The following is a 16,661-nucleotide window of genomic DNA, read 5'->3' on the forward strand; positions in this document are numbered from 1 at the left end:
TTTACTGAACATTGGGACTGAGGTGCCTTGCTAAAGCATCACTCTCAAACTTCTCAAAGAGGAGAATGTCATGACAGACTGATCTATTTAAAGTGATACTCCAACCAAAACCTATCTTTATCAAACACTCACCAGTGTAGGCTTAAAAGGTAGCTGGAAAAAGGTTTGCAGAAATCAGCATACACTCCTACAGCATAATCCTGCAGCATAATCCACTACACTGCTGTCAGTTTGTCTACACCACGAATCTATTTAGCCAAAACACAGCTGATAAACTACTTGTTACGCTAGTGCCATCAACACTCTAAAACTCAGATGCAGATGGGTTTTTTTATTTTTATTTAAACATCCACCTTTAACACCTACTAAGGTGAATTTTTTGAATAGTACACAAAACAGATTTTTTTGGTTGACGGTCACTTTAAGGTTTTGACAATATTATAAGCAGCATATAAAGGTTTGGGGCAAGGTTAATTCTTTTGGAAAGCTTTTCAGGTATTACATTGTATTTGTCCTGGAAATCATAATTTCACTGTACCTCCTAACCTCTAGAGTACTTCTAAAAAATTGGACAGCATTTGAGTCATCTGTGTGAGAGGCTTTTTACGCATAAATTGTATTTTATTTTATATATATATATATATATATATATATATATATATATATATGCCTTCTTTCTGTATATAACTTGTGTGCATATGTCTATGTATGTGGGTCCACATCAGCAGATGAAAGAGAAATTGGTATTCTGGTTTTCACAGCGACTCAGTGCACATTTAAAGCGCTTCGGCTCCATTGCTGCCTCCAATTCCAAACAAACCTGACTGTCTCTCATGAATGGTAAGAACAAGAAATAAAAGTATGAAGAAAAACACGTTTCCCCGTTCATTTTCCCATTCAATTAAAGGGTAGTGAAATGAGCTTAGCCATTCTTAACAGCCGTTGCCTGGAAATAAAGTGAGTGGCACATTACACATCAGGTAGGTCCGAGATGAAAGACTGGAGGAATGAGCCATTGTATGCTGATATACTGTGTGCCATTACATGCACTGAATTGATATTTATAGCGATATACCTTCAGCCAAAACGGTGGACTTCTGACACAGCCTGCTAATTCGGCTTTTATGGGATAATAGAGGCTTATGTAATATTGTATGTGTTTTTATATGGCATGTGTCTGTGTTTCCTCGGCCAAGCTTTGTCTGTGTGAGTGTGTCGTTGTGCGTAACCCTTCCCACATCCATTACCATTGATAGGTTTCTGGTGCAAGGAGTCGACGAAGTTACGGGGATTCTCTATGGTGTATTTGATGTCGCGGATGGTGTGTGTGCCGCCACCCTCACTCCACAAGCCCTTCTTGGAAGACTTTGCCTGGTCCTCCAATTCGCAGAGTCTGGCCTGCTCTGGACTGGTCACACAAATAAAAAAGGAAAGTTTAAGACACAATAAAAGGAACAACACAAAACACATTTCAAACTCTGGAAAACTGCTAAAGTGTCAAAATCAATATGTTGCTCTCCGTATATTTAGTGAACAGAGGATAGCTGTACAATCTTCTTAGAAGACCTGACTTTTATTTCAATCTCTTTTAGTTTTTTGCTGCTGTTTCTTAACCAACTAATGTTAAAAAAAAAAAAAAGAAGGCATATTTTCCCTCTCTTTCCAAGCCATCTCCTTTAGTAAAACTTGCATGCAGCCACAGTGTGAAGCTGAATACCTGAAGATCAATGTACTGCTTAAAATAAGAAACCAAAATGAGAACTCCACGGCAACTATGTTAAATTTCCTCCACTGAATTAGTTAAGTGTCATGAAACCTGGCTTACTACTGAAACTTGCAGCTGAGTGAAGCTGACATTGAAACTTTCACAGATGGTTCCTTACCTGCTTTGGAAAATGAAAATGCTGTTAGTGAGCACTGATGCTGTGGTAGCTCGAGTTAAAATATTGCTCATAACTAGGTCACAAACAGCTGTATAAAGATCAGAGGCTTTTGAGTGCCATAAAACCCCTTCGACAACCCACTTGAAAAATAATAGCTACCTCAGCTTGTTAACAAGTTACAATTAATTTCACACTAGTCAGAAAAGGGACACACCGTATCGAACAAGCAGAAAAGGTTTTGATAGAGTCGCACATCTTGTTAAGTTCAACATGTTCTAATTGCTTTCATCCAGGCCATGTTAAAACATGACCTTACCAAAGACTTGTTCTAAATTGACAAATATTAGCATTACAAGAACTAGCAATTATTTCAACTTTTGGCCAATGTGAAAGGTCTTTTTACCTTCTGTTATATTGAATTCATTACAATTCATGAAATTACAGCAACAGTTTTAGCTTTTTCGGTGCAACAAAACTGTCACTGGTTGTAAACTTCAACGTGCACAAGAGCTCATTAAAAGTGTAGGACTGTGTGAGTTTGGTAAGGCTCCAGCTTTGTTGAAACAAGTGCTTGATAAACTGCTGTTCCTGACAAACTGCACTGCGGTTTTAGTGGGAACAAGCTAATGACCAGATTATAACTGCTTAAAAAAATCTATCCAAGCATTTTGTGAAGAGACAACAACAGTGTTTGACAGCTCTTTCAAATGCAACCACGCAGCTTGCTACAAACGCCACAATTAATTCCATGCTGGCTCTCTTAATTGTGCAGCCTATTGCTCTTTGAGGGCCCTTGTACAACTTTAATTACTCAGAACTTCAAATGGCCAAAAGGCCTTTGTTTTTCCAAAAAGTAAACGCTGCCTGATTGATATGGGCATAGCGATACTGACTAAAGCTTTTTAAAAATGAACAGTGCATAAGCTGAATTTGTCACATCTCGCTGCCTAAGACACTGTTCACTTTGGAGAGGCAACAAAGTGTGCCTCAATTAAAATGCCACACACATAAACACACACATAACCTGTTCTCCAGCTGTGTGTTCCTAATTGGGCTTTTGGACTCATGCCAAGAATGGCTCGAAGTTCGCTTTCCCCTCTACACTGAATAAACCACTAACTTCAAATTGAATTGAAACTGTTTCTTGCTTACTGAGCAACAATGGTGAAACTTTCTGTAAGAAGTCAATTGTGTTTAAGCTACTTAAAATTTAAGTGCTAAACAGGAACGGAAAGCTACAAAGATAGAGTGAGAGACACTAACAATGCAATCAAGGAAAGCAGACATTGTAAAGCCACAGAAATAAATGGAAAGAAGCTCACAAGCGGAGATTGGTTAAGATACAGAAATAACTCCATGTGTGCAGGCAGATGATAGTGAACTTATCCATTTCTCCAAATAGACTGGTTTCTTTTTTAGGTCAGCAACTCCTTCCAACCAACTCACTGCTTCAAATCAAAACAGATATTGATTGGTAAGAAAGTGCAATACTGAGCAAGACTACTGGGGGTCAAGAAAAAAAACCAAAAAAAAAAAAACCTTCCAATTCCCTTATATTTGAACGTGCTGTAGGCTACATCTTTCATCTTCATATTGCTACCTTCTGCAACCAAAAGTACTTTAACTAGATACAAAATGTCGAACCTTGGTAAATTGTTTTAAAGCTCCCTGTTGTCTTTTGTACAGTTTTAAGAGTGTAGGAAGTCCTGTTCCCGAGTGTACTTGACTGGAAGGGTTCCACCGTTAGTGAACAACGAGGCCCAAGTAACCACAGTTCATCCCCCACGCGTTTACACACCTCAGCCAGCACTCCTCTTGGGCTCCAGTTAAAAAGGAGCAATGACGGATTATTAAGCACAGTTGGTTTCCATTTCGATATAGCTCCTGTCTGCTCTGGTGAGTGGGTCAACCCCCCTGTCTGTGTATTTAATTTCTCAAAAGGAAAGTGTAATGCCATGCAATCTGACCAATTTTCAGGGTCTAACCACCTCAGTGAATCGATTAAGCATTTTAAAAGAAAAGCAGTCTGAGACACAAGACTGAGTAGAGAAGGTTGACAAATGTCTGTTTCAAACGCTCGATGGCTCAGCACCGAGGACTAGCATCTTTTTATGGCTGATTAGGTCAAAGTGAAACCGTCAAAACCAAAAACTCATCTGTGTGATTTAAATAAATATAAATCTGCCTGACACTGACAGCTGCAATGTGTAAACATTTAAAACTCTGTCATATTTTCATTTCTGAATCTAAGGGGGGGGGGGGAATCACAATTCTTTAGTGGTAAATTTTAAACTTATACATACAGTAACATACATTAAATGAGATAAAATCTTTTGTTGTTGCACAAGTCAACAAGAAGATTTAAGATTACAAGTAATAAACAGTGTCTTTGTATAGAACAAAAAAAGTTATGGTTATGACTTTATAGGACAAAAAATGTTCCATACATTGTAACCAATAAATGGAAGGAACACAACTAACCACTAAACAGCCATTTTGAAGGCTCCGTGACCGCATGGAGGCAAACCACACTCAAGTTTTCTGGAGTCTCAATCACCCAAAGCCTACAGATCATGGGATCTTCCATTCCATTACAGTGCTGTGATGTATTTAGTGAACATTGAGGAGGCTATACAAGGAAAAAATAGATACGCAGTGTAGGCAGCAAATAAATAAATAAATAAAGAGACAGACCGACAGACAGACAAAAAATTGAAAACAAAATTGGTGTAAAACTGAACCTTCATTGATATTGTTTAGGAGTTTTAGTCCCTGGAAAAATTCAGCCATTTTTTGAGAGTCAAAGAGGATATATTTGACAGAAACTGGGAAAAGTGAACCATTTAAACAAATTTAGATGCCAAACAAGTAAACTAACTGTTTAAATATGGATCAACTGGAAATAAGAACCCAATTACAATTATTTGTTCTATGCTATGTGAGATTTGTGCTACTGTCACGTTACTTGTTGCAGATCTGAAAACCAAATTTAAAAAAAATAGTACTAAAAGAAATTCCACACTAGGGTATCTGTGCAGTGAAGTGACTGGGAATTAATACGCTGTCCCAAAGTGGCATTTCAAGGTGAATTTATCTGCTCCAAATTGGATACGTGCCACTAGACTAAATGCCATTTATGTGCATAAAGGTGTGCACTGTGTTCAAATTTCAATTCATGCAAGTATTATGGCCCAGTCACCTAAAATAATAAATATGGATACACACTGAAATTTGCGAAGTTGAAATAGACAGAAGAGAACATTCAATCCAACTTGTGTTCCATTTGTTGTGTGTGTGCGTGAGTTACTCTGCATTCCTTTTTGCTCTGATAAACCAATGGAAACCAGCCCAGGAACAACTGTGCCTCAGCCTGCTCTCTTGCACTGCTGAACACTGGCCCCAGCCCTTAAATTCATCAGTTCGCTGACTGTTTTCCCAAGTCGCAGTCAGCCTCTGGAGCACATGTTTAACTCCACTGTCCAAAGCCATCATCATTATCATCAACCCCATAATTATCATCACATTATAGTTACTGTGATCAGTGTAGCCAGTCACAAGGGGTAATGATATTGGAGGCTCGGGCATTGACAGAAAAACTGAGGCCTAAAGTCCTCACTGAGTAATGGGCTTCCCCTTTGGCCAAATGATGCCCGCTTACACTTAAAGCATCATTTACAATAGTGCTTGTTCTGGGCCATTGCACAGAATGCTTGAAAAGGGTCATTAGTGGCAAAATATTCACATCATCTCTTTTCATGTTGGAAGACACAAATGTAGCAGCATGAGCCTAATTTCTTGTAATGTGTGCAATGTGCAAATACTGCCACTGGGGGGGATATACAGTACTTTGTCATATATCACGCAGGGTGTGCAAGTGTATTTAGGGGATTGCGGCTTAAGGGCAATGTGGCAGACTAGGGCTTCAGGGGGACATTGTTATAGAAGCAGGGTAATACTGCCACCATCTGGGACACCATGACTTTTTCTCAGTTCTCTACAGTCTACCAGTTGATGACTTATGTATGTCTCGACACCGATTCACCAGTGTTGTACTGCTAAAAGCTTTAGCAAGCAGAAGATTACATCATGTTGCCAACAGTGATTTACTCCTCGTGCTGTTAAACAAAGTACAAAGTCGTAAACAAAAACCAGCTTTGACATCCACAATTACGTCAACCACTCTGACTGAGCTGACAGTTTTGGGAGGAAAGTATTTAATAGCAGTGTCTTGCATAATAACACACGATATACCAAGGATGAACTATGACATATGGTATAGTCACATATTGCCTGAGATAATGGATCAGTACACAAAATCTCTGCTAAATGTGTTTACTTTTTGAGTGATGTTACCAAAAAGCAGAGAGACAGAAAGAATGAAAACCTAACCTTCTTCCACATAAGTAGCAGTTTCATGTTAACCTTTTAAATGTCTAATACTGAGGGTTTTACAGCTGACAACAGAGTATTGAGCACTTGAAACTGTACAGGTGCAATATCAACCAATCAGCATATAAAGCATTCATGTCAAACAAATAGAAGCAAACATCTCACTTGTTTCCTCTGATTCCTTCCCTGCGGACTGTGGCGAGGCCCTCGTTCACCAAAGACTCAGCAATGTTCTCGCCTGTTGTGTCTAAAATAAGAAGACAGAGAAAAAACATTTCATAAAAAACAGAACTCATCTTTTTTGATTCGTTTGTTTTTTAAACCAGTATGGTTACAATTATAGAGAAGTTTAGATCAGGTCATTTGACTGGACGAGAGGCAATCATGAGGGGGAAATTTAACTACACAAAAATCACTTTTTAAAAAAAAATTCTCAGTTAAATCCTAGGTGCAGCTAATAAGCTAGCAACAGGTACAAAAAACACTCAACAATACTGTACCACCACCAAACTATTGAAAAATAGGGTATTTAACACAAATTCTAATGCTATGTTAGCACAGAATATACAGTTTTTTGATAGCACCCTCAAAACCCAGAATTCTGGGTAGAACCACTTAGTTTCCCTTAATAACAGATACATAACTGTAAAATATGATTTCCACATTACAAGTATTTTAAATTCAATATAACAGACTGCCGAAAAATATAGAGCAAAGGAACATCTATGGAATGTGTATTTTTCCAATACAGGACGTATGTGGACATTGTTCGGCATCAGTTTGAGATTTTAGAAGTGACAGTGTGCTCACCTTTCCCCAGGTAGACCATGCCATACTCCCTGCCCAAAGCAGTCTTGATTTCCACAGTGAAGCACACTTCTTTGCCGATTAGCTTCTTCCGCAGGAACTCTCTGGCTTGAAAGGCCCATGGCTGCAATACAGACAGGAATATTAATGTATACTTCCGTATGGTGATCCAATCTAAAGTTAATCATAAACAACTAACCAAGGTGCATTTTTAGCAGAGACATAATGTTGCAATGACAAACATAATCCTTCATTTTAAATAAAATGTGTATTATTTCCTGACAAAATAACAGTATGATCGGAGTAGGTGGCCCACACTGCAGGTTAAGTTTCCCCTTGCCTCTTCATAGCCACCAGACACACATGTTCAATGTTATGAAGTGAAAATAGTACCCACTAAACGCAATAATTAGCAGCATGATGATCATGTCAGCTAAAACGGTTTTACAAAAGGATATCAGCCAATTTATTGGATTTTTCTTTTTTTCATCTGACAAAAAAGAAAAAACAGCATGACCATCTGACGAAGCTTAATTGGTAAATCTATTAAAAAATTAACAGCAGACATTCAAGTCTTGCGGATATTAATCAATCTAAAAAAATTAAACTTACATAAGAAAATGTCGAATTATACCAGTTGTAATCTTAAAGCCTCGAGTTCAACTGTGAATTGACATGTTTATCTCTAGACTACATAATCATTTATACAAACAGGCATGGTCTGAATGTCAATTCATACATAATTAAGGTACAACTACTCAATCAAAATGAGGATAGCAAATTCATGTGACAAAAACTCCAAATTCAAATTTTCTCCCCACTGTAAAAACAAAATGCACACATCAGCATTTATCTCCCAAATTGGAATATCATAGTTCATGCTGCAGGGCTACTTAGCAGGACCTTGTTCTGCCTTTGCCAAACACACACAAATATAAAGAAAAGCAAACACAGTAGGACTCACCTCATCAGGGGTGTCCTTGGTGTCGGGCTGGGCCTGAGCGGCTCGGCGGGCCATGGCCCCTGCTCGGATATTACTGAGATTGATCTGACGCTCTGGGGGTGGGCCACCTCGAGGCTGGCCCCGAACAATTATGGCACAGCCCGACAAAACCTGTAAAGATGACAATAAATACTGTCAATTTGGGAGGATACAGTCCACTATTACCAGTAATAGTACTGGCCATTCTTCCATGCACCAAATGAACGATATGTTTAAACACGCTCTCTTCTTGCTTCTTAAAATATATTCATCACAAAAAACATTAAGCAATTCATGGGCAATAAACACAAGGAACAAACCAGACAACAACACTTCAGTCATGTGTTGAAGGACAAAATCAGTGGTAGCTTTCAGTTTCTATTTCCTCTCAATACAATACAATACAAACATTGTGGTATATTCAGTAAACTATTATATTTGCATTTACATTGCAGCAAGTGTCAGTCTCATAAGCACTATTTGGTGGTGGTGGTGGTGGTGGTGGTGGTACTGGTGGGTGGGGGTGGCGCCATGCTGGATTAATTTGATGTAACATAAACAAGTACAGCAGGTAAGCAAATAAGGAAAACATCAGTTTAAGCAGTGAATTACATCCAAGCTCATGTGTTAAGCCTGCTACACGGGTGCTAATCAGTTGCCAACTGACAAGATCGTAGTAGCTTTAAATTAGCAAAGTCTTCAAAAATGTAACAGGAGCCTGCACAACTATTATAGCTGTCGAGCTGAAAAGGAACTTCACACTACATGTTGCCATGGTAACAGTCTGTCATTCAAACGGAGGGTGAGATCACGCCATCTGATAACGTAGCTAAATACAAAAAAGATAACCTACTCTTGGGTTTGACAACCATGGCATTTACACGAATCTGAGCAAACACCTTTTATCTGCAGACTCTCCAGTGTGTCTGCAGGGAGCATCACTGGGGGCTGTTGATCTAAGATGTGGGCAAGATAAACTCTTTCATCAAATCACCACAGTTCCCTACTGACTGACTCAGTCCCTCCAAAACATAGACTAAGCAGAAGGGTTGATGTAATTTTTACACACCAACTAGTTATGGGGGGAAAAAAAAGAGGCAAAGAGCACTACCCCCTTTCTCTGATTACAAAATGGCCAAGTTCCACTTGGAAAGTACTATATGGCTTTGCATGATCACCTTTCTCAAGGAACAGAGCTGACTGTATTAGATTAAGGTTCTACTATATTACTAAATGATGTATACTGTGTGCAAAATAAACGAAAGGCAAAGGTAATACAAACCTGGAGAAAGCTAAAAGTTAATTTGAAATTAAATTTCCTACAAAAATCATTTAAGGTAACAACTCTGACTCTGGGGCAATAAAAAGAAATGCTTTAATTATCTCTTCACAAAACCCTAAATTCCTTTGGTAATAAGCCCACAAGAGTGTAACCTACTCACACACGTCCTTCTCCAGGGAAGACATTAAATATGAACCTGTTTACAGCAGTTACTACAGTTCTAAAAACAGGTCTTCTTTAAATGCCTGGAGACAAGCATAATTATGTTTTGACTATCTTCTCTGTGATAAAGTAAAAGCTGATAATGAGCACAAGTGACATGTACCTTTTTTTTTTTTTTTTTAAACTAATCCCAAACTCTTAAACAACTTAACATATACCACAAGGTAACTGTTAATTTATATCTGTTTGTTCCAGTTGGTGAACTTGGAATAACATGTACATCCATGTAAAATTCATGTCAAACCAAAAATTTGGGGGGGGGGGGTTCCCCTGAGGCAACTACCATCACGGAAGTTCCCTTGAGCAAAGCAACATTATTGTTCCACTGGAGTTTTATGGTGGCAGGCAGAACATTGGATGGGCACCTTCCATAGGTCAAACTTCATAACCATGCAAAGCCATACAGTGAGAAAATCTGTTAACTTTAGCTGGGTGAGTAAAAGGTTAACTTGCCTTTTAGAACAAAATGTCTGGCCAAGTCCAAATCAAAGAAGTTGAAGTAACATATGGATGAACACACACTACACACAACCAAGATGAATGGGAGATTATAGGGGGCAAGAGAGCTGTAGCTACGTGTCAGTTTCCCGTGGTCGGTTGTACCCATCACACTGAGGACATGCTTTGTCTGTGACTAAAGGGTCTGAAACACATTGACCACCTCGACTACAACAGAGTGGAATCCTGGATTTCCTAATGTTAATAACCGGTGCTTTAACCAGTGAAATATGACACAACGGCACTTATGGGAAACTCTGAAAGGGCCAAAATGAAACGATGTTAGCTTTCACGCTAGTTTGCTAAGTACTAATTTACACGGGGTCATTAAGATAAAGGAATCCACTTTGTGTAAACGCTGTCAACTCTGTGTTTTTGGCGGCACCACAGACTACGAACTTTGTTCATATTAGTTAGGACTTCTTGGAGAGGAAAGTTAGCTGGTTGGCTAACAGCTAACAGCCGTTAGCTGGGAAACTAAACATCTGTTTTGTTACAGCTAACAAGTTACTAAACGGCATTAGTGTCTTGCCAGTTTGTTTATTTATAGATGTAAATCTAAGTTTTCTGATCACAGTGGACCTTTGACACCCTAATATCTGTCAATACACCTTGCATTTCCTAAATAAAATGGTCAGTTTAAATTACTTATAGCTAACAACTAGGATAGCAAACGTGCTACTGTCAACTGTCTACTGCTTCAGCTCATTAGCAGGCTAGCAAATTTAGTAGCAAACGCTGGCATGCTGCCGCAGCCAGGTAAGCTGAATGTTAGTGACAGTTGTTAGTGGTGTAATGCCAGCACTTGCATTCCACAGATAATTGCATTTATATCGTCAAAATAAGTTCAATTAAAGTTATTTGCCAGCCGACATTTACATTAGCCTCCATTAGCCCTTGGCTCACTATGCTAACTAGCTATATCCCTAGACTCACCGAGTGAGCTCTCATAGTCATATGTTAGGATTCCTACCATTTTCACAATTCCTCTTTGCAGAGGAGCAGTCGCAGCAGGGGCTGTCTGAGCTTGTGTCGAAACAGATGCCATGTCCACCGGTTTGAGATATAGCGTCGTTAAGGGGTGACCAGGTAAGGGAGCTGGGACTCTGAAGTAAGTGACTGTTCTACTGAAAGCCAAGAGAAAAAGGCTGAACACCGAACAACACACACGTTATACCGGAAACACACTTTGCCATGCATACACACGTCAAAACCTTTCCGGGTCCGCGGAGCAGAATGAATGGGAGCGAATGGAGCCGCTTCTCGACCGCGTAGGCAAATTGAAATAAAATCTTCCGGAGCAAGAGGTGCGACACGTCAGCTTAGCGTTAACTCAGCTAGCGCTGCCTTCAATGTGTGTCGGAAAAGTTTTATTTCGACCGGAGCTTCACACTACGGAAGCGCATTGCATACAAAAAAGATTTAAAGAAATTAAAATTAAAAAAAAAAAAAAACTGGAGACTTTGTCTCGTAATTAAAACTTACTGTATCATAATTATGAGATAAAGTAGACTAATGGGGCAGGAAATGGAATACTTCTTAACATGTGTGAGAATCAACAGGTGTTTAATATATCTTTAGTATCAAAGTAATTGCTTAGTAGTTGTGAGTATATCCAGTGATAAATAGCCCAAAGGAACTGTTAATAAATAATTCGGCGTAAATAATTCTACAAAATGTGAACCAATATAGGCTTAAAATAACGGGGCTCAAGTTGTAGCCTACGTCCTTGTAACTCACTGACTCCGTGGTAACGTCTCTTGTAAAGTTTTTATTTGTTTTACATATGTGAAGACTTTTAACGTTTAATGTAACATTTTCCAAAATACTTTGTTGGGGGAAAAAAACGTAATAATATTATATTACACTATGACTATGACACTTAAGCTCATATTCAGTATATATATGAATAGATTTTTTTTTTTTTTTAAAGGGCACATTTTTTTTTTCCCCTTTATTATTCCGTATCGCACGAATGACCCTACAAAGTGAAACAGTACAAATATTCTAACAGTTGCCAAATAAATAACATCTTGGTCAGGGGTTTTGAGAGCACAGAAAATGTGTCGACAATCTACATCAAAAACTGTGAACGTCATATTAAATATTGTTTAATACACACTGTAACTACTTATTAGTTGGCAGCTGCAGTGACTTATTTTTTACTCTCTATTTTTTAACCATCCTTTGTTTCAGATAAATACATTTACCTAATTGTCCTGCATATTTTGTCCTCGTTATTCTGCCCTTGCAGCACTATGGTTTCGTTCCACAAGATTCAAGACCGAAATGATATAAACCAAATAGGATATAGTTTTAGTTATGAGATCCCGTTAAGTATGATTTCTAACTAAATCTGACAGGATGTCACACATGCAAACATCAAACATACGCACACGCTGGTGTTCATACCTGTTTACAGGCAAAATGCCATTAAATCTTCAATGTTCTATAGAACAGAAATACACATGAATCTAACATACAGACTCTTCTAATGGCAGCCATTTCGACTTGTCAAAGCAGGGAAAGCACAGGTGGAATTAGTAACACTAATGCTGGCTGCATCCCATTTATGCGAGCCAGTTCCAGGCCTCTGGTGATGTGCATGTTCACTCCCTGCCATGGCTTATTAGGACACTTAATGGAATGAAGCCATTGTAAATGATATTAGTAACACCTGACAAGTCGAAATGCCTGCTGTGAAAAGGGGCTGTTAGCCAACTGAGAGGTTACTTTAGGTAACATGTATTCACGCATTACTCTCAAAGGGAACCTGAAACCGCTCCACAGCTGATTCACAGATAAGCAGACTGATTGATTAAATGGACTGAGAGAATGTCTTTCAATTTAAAATCCGATAAGGTTTTTGTTAAGATGAATATGATAGAATAATAAACACGGTGGTGATGAATAACATGTAACGAATAGCGTCCACATCAAAATTGTGGTGATATCATCAGACCGGGGATAATCCTGCATCAGAAAAAAATATTTTGCTTATTCCGTGGTGAAGCTCCCAGACGTGATTGCAAGTAACTCTGTGAGTGGGAAGCAGGGCATTGCTGAAAAAGAACAGTCATGCTCTGGGGACCTACTCTAAATATTTGCAGACCAAATACCTTGTAAGGTTTTTATATATCACGGCTCTTTTAGTGCTCAGACAATAATTCCCAAAAGGGGTAGCTCATAATGACTACTATGAACTGTGTGTGTGAGAGAAACCGACAGAGACAGACGGATTAAGCAGACAGAGAGACAGAGCGAGAGGTAGAGACTCATGATCGAAGGAAAGAAAAACATGTACTCAATATTTCAAAGACTCCAGATGACTTTCCTCTTGAATTTCTCCAGGTGATATAAGCACGGCACAGGTGCGCAGAGGCAACAGTCAAGGGGTCGAGAGGTGCCTGGAATATTCAGCAACTGAGAAAAAAACTTTTGGTGACAAATGAAAGGAAAACACATAATAAAGTGTCTTACTAAGGTGTTGGGCCATCACAAGCTGCCAGAATACTTTCAATGCTTCTTGGCATTGATTCTAATTCTCTAGTGGTCCAAAATCTCCTATTGGTTCCACATATCCTGTTGGTCTCTTCCTATATCTATATATGTATCTATTAAACTTTCATTGTAACAAACAACCCTACCGTCCCCACTCCACCGCCTCTGTCCGTGCGTATGTACGCCTACTGCAAATTATAGTGGCTTACATGTGCGTATACATATATGTAATGAGCGGCATTTAAATGTGAGGCGATATGGCCCTCTAGGTGTCATATCACGTCAACCCTAGCATAGTCGTGTGACTGGAAGGGTGGGCATTTAGGATTACTATAAGCATTTGTGACTATGCGTTAGTGTGTTTGGATGCTCAGGCCATTCAGTCAGCGGTTGCGATGGGAATTTTTACAACTAAACATAACCCAACTACCATATTTTGATATTGTTGTAAACTATTTATGTGCCATATTAAGCTCGGGCAATTCAAGCAAGTTTCCAGTTACCAGAATAGCTCCTGTTTTTATTGGTCCTAATGAAAACTAGACAGCTGGAAACTATAGCTACTCACCCATTGCAGCGGCTTGAGGAGAGAGGCTGGCATCATGATGTCACCTGAGTGGGGGGAAAAAGGACGAAAAGATGTTGATTTACCCGATCTGTTATGGATGCACAATCAGATCAGTATCAGACTGAAGAAAAGAATGACAAAATGTTTTCAAAATGGTAAAATTCAAAGACTCTCTCACATCTGAAGTGATTGGACACTGGCGAGCGCTGCGTACTGCAGGCACAAGACGGTATACACAGGCACTCATTTCTACATTTTCGTGAAAATTAAAATATAAATGTAGGAAAAGCTGCCGTGGTCATCGTGCAAAATTAGCATGGAAGACAATCATGCGTGAACAGGACCCAAAGCACACGAACCCTGACACTGACCTACAGTACACTGTCTTAAACTTGCCCACTGTGTCCCGCTTCAGGTAAATCCGTAACTGTCACAGGCTATAAGGTTCCCCGTCTAATTGAACAGCAGGTAAATATGAACTTGGAATTGCTCTCAAATCTTTGACTGTACTGTACATTTGATGATTATTGTATACACTCCCTGGCTGACGTGCATCACAGGACCACCGCTGTAGGTTTAGGAGCGACGCATTGGATGTTTCTTTCACCAGTGGGGTGTTGTTATCAAGAAAACGGACCTTTTGCCACGTCCACTCAGACACACCGCATTTTGTTGTAGCGTGCCGAGCAAAGTTTGTGAAAAAAGAAACACATCTGCGTTTGTCGCTGACTAAATCTTCCCCACCATCAAACCCGATGGCGCTTGGGAAAGCTTTCGGCCCGTTAGACCTCGTTTTTCTGCGCGTCCGACTGTCAATGCACGCACAGCAAATACCAACCGCAAATGAGGATTCGCGCGAATTGTCATCCGAAACCTGTGTAAAGGTGTTAAAAGCAGAATGTAAGGGAATGATCTCCGACCGTGGGCCTACGACTTCACCCGTGTAGTGAGAAAATATGGCGAATAACAAGTTTTTTAAGACAGCGTTTAAAAATTACGCATTCAAAGGCTTTTGTCGTCAACAAGCTGGTGTAATTAGTTCATGACAACGGTGGAAGATTTGGAAGTGTTGAATATTAAGTACTGCAATCACATATACTCAAGCCAGATATCCGATTTTTGAATATTTGGATTTTAAAGCAAGACGCCACAGTTGAAATTAAACGGCACGTTAAGACAGACGACCTCTGCGGTGTGGCTAGCTGCTGAAATCGGCACGGTTGGCCACGGCCATGACAATGGACGGGTGGGAGACGTATTTATGATCAAACACCAAAACACTCGTCTGCCTTAACAGAATAGAAGAAGAAGAAAAAAACATCCACTCAGGTAAAGATCAGAAACGCGGGCATTACGGGAATGTCTTTGCCGTCTCATGATAGGAAGGAGAAAAACTGCTAGACAAGGGACCACGGAGGCAGCTCCGTTGCGCACATGGCACCTCGGTGCGCTTTGGAGAGGTTTTGGCAACCTTTTTACGCGGCTGACTTATTCACATTTTTCAACGCTTCTGGACACAGCAAAGCCCGGATATGTGTGTCTTATACACAAGACAAACACCTAGGACGTGTAATTCCCGTGCATACTTGCTCGGTGGCATGATGCAAGGCCCCAAACTCCCGCGCCTTCCTTTGGCGAGCCCAGACTAAAATTTACGCGCCACGAATATGTGGCGCTGTCTTAACAACACAGCCTAAGTACTTTAATCAACCTCGTTTGGCACACACTGTACGTGCAATAAAGTACTATAAATCAATGACCACATCAACTCGCCGGTAATAAATAAAAAAAAGGCTCGCCTCGTGTGTCCTTTGTCTCGGTTGGCAAGGAGATGATGGTGTCCAAAAATGGCTGTCCTCTATCAAACCTGGCTGATTGTACACAGAGAGTATTATTGTCCTCTAACTCATGGTTAATGTATAATTTGGGCCATATGGCATTTTAAAATGCGAGCCTTTATTTCGGTGGCACTTCGATCTGTGTGGACCCAACTAATGATATTCAATTAGTCATTAAACAGACCAAAAGACGAGCCTTGTGTGGGTTTTCAAGCTAATATTTGCTCGTCAAATATTTTCCTTTGAAACGTTTACAACGCATTTTTATCTGCTGGCTGCCCAAGGAACATCTGCGAGGGTTATTTTAGCCTTGCTCTTATGGGTAAACGAGGTCCCCCAATTGGCCCTTTCCTTGCGCCCATACACGAGTCTATTTGATCATGTTTTGAAAGAAAGTGTAATAAAGAGAGACTGCGTGATGGCATACCATATGGCAGTCGTCATTGGAGCAGATTTCCAAATGTTTGTTTTATGAAAGGAGACCAGAGATCCTTTTAATCTGAGCCACTTCACCTGGGAAAGGATGCTCAAGTCACGTGACCGCGAGGCCCCCCTAAAGGATCGGAAACATACCAGTGTTGACGATTTAGGCTGGTTGGAAGATGTTTTTTCTTTTTCCTTTTCTCTTTCTCTCCCCCCTCCATTATAGTGGGATTACGTTCACTGAGGCAGAACATCGAAAGACTGGATT

The 16,661-nt window shown here is 39.8% G+C and overlaps 1 protein-coding gene across 4 annotated transcripts in view; it reads right to left on the bottom strand.

Moving 5' to 3' along the window:
- The window catches only part of snd1 (staphylococcal nuclease and tudor domain containing 1), a 169,264-nt gene extending 157,850 nt beyond the window's left edge, over window positions 1-11,414 (bottom strand). The window contains exons 1-6 of one of the 4 annotated variants that reach the window (XM_040144266.1): window positions 11,278-11,414; window positions 11,037-11,190; window positions 8,044-8,193; window positions 7,083-7,203; window positions 6,438-6,519; window positions 1,248-1,408 (exon numbers count right to left, since the gene is read on the bottom strand). In XM_040144266.1, the coding sequence (XP_040000200.1) occupies window positions 1,248-1,408; window positions 6,438-6,519; window positions 7,083-7,203; window positions 8,044-8,193; window positions 11,037-11,111 (589 nt within the window). In that variant the 5' untranslated portion in view covers window positions 11,112-11,190; window positions 11,278-11,414. The other 3 variants (XM_040144260.1, XM_040144252.1, XM_040144244.1) reach the window with 3 other exon arrangements.
- Window positions 11,415-16,661: the final 5,247 nt, after the last annotated feature.

Source organism: Xiphias gladius, chromosome 2, assembly GCF_016859285.1.
Source record: "Xiphias gladius isolate SHS-SW01 ecotype Sanya breed wild chromosome 2, ASM1685928v1, whole genome shotgun sequence".
Taxonomy (NCBI): Eukaryota; Metazoa; Chordata; class Actinopteri; order Istiophoriformes; family Xiphiidae; genus Xiphias; species Xiphias gladius.